The 2,949-nt window shown below is 35.5% G+C and overlaps 1 protein-coding gene across 2 annotated transcripts in view; it reads right to left on the reverse strand.

The window, feature by feature from the left end:
• CDK17 (cyclin-dependent kinase 17) overlaps positions 1–2,949 on the reverse strand; it is a 111,714-nt gene that overhangs the window by 18,067 nt on the left and 90,698 nt on the right. For both annotated transcript variants that reach the window (XM_006871805.1, XM_006871804.1), the window contains 2 exons: positions 1,945–2,039; positions 1,617–1,679 (listed from right to left, as the gene is read on the reverse strand). In XM_006871805.1, coding sequence (XP_006871867.1) covers positions 1,617–1,679; positions 1,945–2,039 — 158 coding nt within the window. The remainder of the gene's footprint in view (positions 1–1,616; positions 1,680–1,944; positions 2,040–2,949) is intronic.

Consider the following 2,949-nt stretch of genomic DNA (forward strand, 5'->3'; position numbering starts at 1 on the left):
TTTAGTGCATTTGGTATTTCTCTTTGGCATTAGTATTATGTGTGTCTTTTTCCTTATATTATTTGGTATTACAAAAATATGCTTGGTCTCTTCTTACATGGAACAGAAGCATGATACTGTGAATAAAGCCCAGACAGAGGAATTGCTATTGGTAAGTGCAATTGAGTTGTTTCCAACTCCTAGTGACCCTGTAAACGGTTTCCATAAAGTGACTAGTGGGTTTGAACTGCTGACGTTGTGGTTCACATTATAGCACTAATCCTACAGTTCCATGCCAGGAGTCAGAGGTAGGTGATGATAAAAAGTTTATGTCTTATAGCGTTGGTTGTTCACTTTTAAGTGAAGATTCTAACACCAACTAAAAGTGCTTATTTGAGCATTAAATATATCTATGTTAATTTGCTTCATACAGCATGCTTTAATTTAGTAAATTAATATATGTTTAAGGAAGTCCTGGTAGCACAGTGCTTAAAGTGCTCAGCTGCTAACTGACAGACTGGCAGTTTAAACCTACCAGCCACTCTGCGGTTGGCAGATGAAATACGCTGCTTCTGTAAGGATTTACACCTTGAAAACACCATAGGGCATTTCTGCTCTGTCCTTACAGTCACTATGAGTTGGCTTGGCTCAATGGTAATGGGTTTGGGTTATATACATTTAAAGTTATTAACTGTAGAATTGAAAATATCTCAAACATATCTCCAGAATAGGTTCTTACAAACCGCTAACTAAGTTTTCAGGAATAAATCTTTGCTAAATTTACAGTAAACCAGTCAAACCAACGAGAACTACTTACTATAAGAAACCAACTGCTTTTACTCAGTTAATTACTTTAATTGAGGTTTCCCATCTGGCACTATTATTATACCACACTTTTCTGCTGCCTTTATTCATTAGATCGTTGTGGTTGCTAAATGCCTTTGAGCCAGTTCTGACTCACAGCAACCCTGTATAGGCTGGTGGGTTTGAACCACTGACCTTGTGGGTTAGTTGGGTTAGTTGTCTAGAGCTGATGCTACAGTGTCACACCGGAACTACAATCATTAGATTGATGTTGTTAAGTCCCACTGAGTTGGTGCCAAGTCATAGCAACCCTGTAGTGTTTCTGAGAAACAGTTGGTGGGTTTGAACCACCGACCTTGTGGTTAGCAGTCCAGGGCTGAACACACCACACTAGGATTCCATGAAACATTGGTTTTCATTATTTTGATTAATTAACCTCTTAAATATATCAGGGCAATTTGCCATTTAAAATAGGTCTTTTGAAGAACTCATCATTTGTATTTATTTTAAATATTTGAATTTGACATCATAGATTTGCTTTTTAAAGCAGAATATACCTGTAAATGTGTTCTGTTCCAAAGAGAATCAGTGGTATGATGTGAAAGGCAATGTCAAAAGTCATTTATAAAAGACATGCAATGTAAAGTAAATCTACAAAAAGTTCTTAAGAAATGCTACACTGTAGGTCACAGAGTGCTTGAGTAAATATGTTCTGAGGGCAATAACATATTTAAAATGCCAAACAGATCATCTAAAATAGAATGGTGCTGGTGCCAGTATATTTCACTATGTGGTGTTTATCTAAATTTTAAATAAAATGCACTAAAACATACCTTTACATTGTGCATACTCATGATGTTTCCACAGTCATCCATGTATTGTTTTAGGTCTTTGTCCTGAACAAAAAAACAAACCAAACAAATAAATAATAGCACTTCATCATGTGATACGTAATTTTCAGAATGCAAGGCAGACTCAATTAATAGTATTTAGTTTTAAAAGGTAAATTGTTTTTCAAGGAAAGATATTGGAAACACCAGATCAAAAATTTAATGATATACAAACAACTAAACAATAATGTCTCTGGACTGTTAAGTCTAATATCTTGCTATAACTTTTAATACAAAGTTAAATACTGATTTTTTTTAATTAAATGCTTACCAGATATTCAAAGACCAGAGTCAAAGATTTATCTGTGTGAACAATGTCATGTAACGTAACTATATTTGCATGTTTTAGATCCTTTAATAGTGAAACTGCAAAACAGAAAGAAGAATCATTATTTTGCCTGTGTAATAACCAGTCTTCCTGAAAAAAAACTCTAGAAATCTAACACATGATCTTACTGAGTTTAAGATTCTCTTAAATTTAAATCAATACTTCATTAAGGGGGTTAGTAGTAAAAACTTTGGTGGAATCAACTTAGCTACTTTTTCTTTTATGGTTTTGGGTTTGATGTTTTGTTGTTATTAAGTGCTGTCGAGTTGGTTCTGACTCATAGCAATCCTGTACAGGGTTTCTAAGGAGTAGCTGGTGAGCTTGAACCACCAACCTTGCAGTTCAAGCCAACCTTGAGGTTCAGTGCTTACCCTACAGAGACACAATGTAATAAACTTGAAATTGTTCCATTATAATAATACTTTTATAAATCATCTTCTCCTTTTCTTTATATATTAACTTTTGAGACTTTTGGGATTCATTTGAATATAAAGTGCCAAGCATTCAGCTTTCTAATTGCTGAACAGTTACTTCAAACCATTTCTGGAACAATTAATCTTTTCATTATAAAATAGTATCATGTGACACTGTGGGATAAAGCAGTGGAACATCAGCAGTCACTTTGAATCCCAAGGTCATCCCAAGGTCAGTGGTTCAAACACACCAGACGCTCCTTGAAAACCCTCTACAGGGTTACTATGATTCAGAACTGACTCAACAGCACTTAACAACAGCATAAATATATTAACATGCTATATATACTAATATATAGTTAGCTCTATATAGTATAGTTAAGGAGCTCTGGTAGCGTAGTGGTTACAAATCGGGCTGCGAACCTAAGGTCAGCGGTTGGAAACTACCAGCTGCTCCGCGGGAGAAAGATGAGGCTTTCTACTCCCGTAAAGATTTACACCCTCGGAAACCCTGTACAGGGTCGCTATGGGTCGG

The sequence above is a fragment of the Chrysochloris asiatica genome, unplaced genomic scaffold (assembly GCF_000296735.1).
Source record: "Chrysochloris asiatica unplaced genomic scaffold, ChrAsi1.0 scaffold00174, whole genome shotgun sequence".
Taxonomy (NCBI): Eukaryota; Metazoa; Chordata; class Mammalia; order Afrosoricida; family Chrysochloridae; genus Chrysochloris; species Chrysochloris asiatica.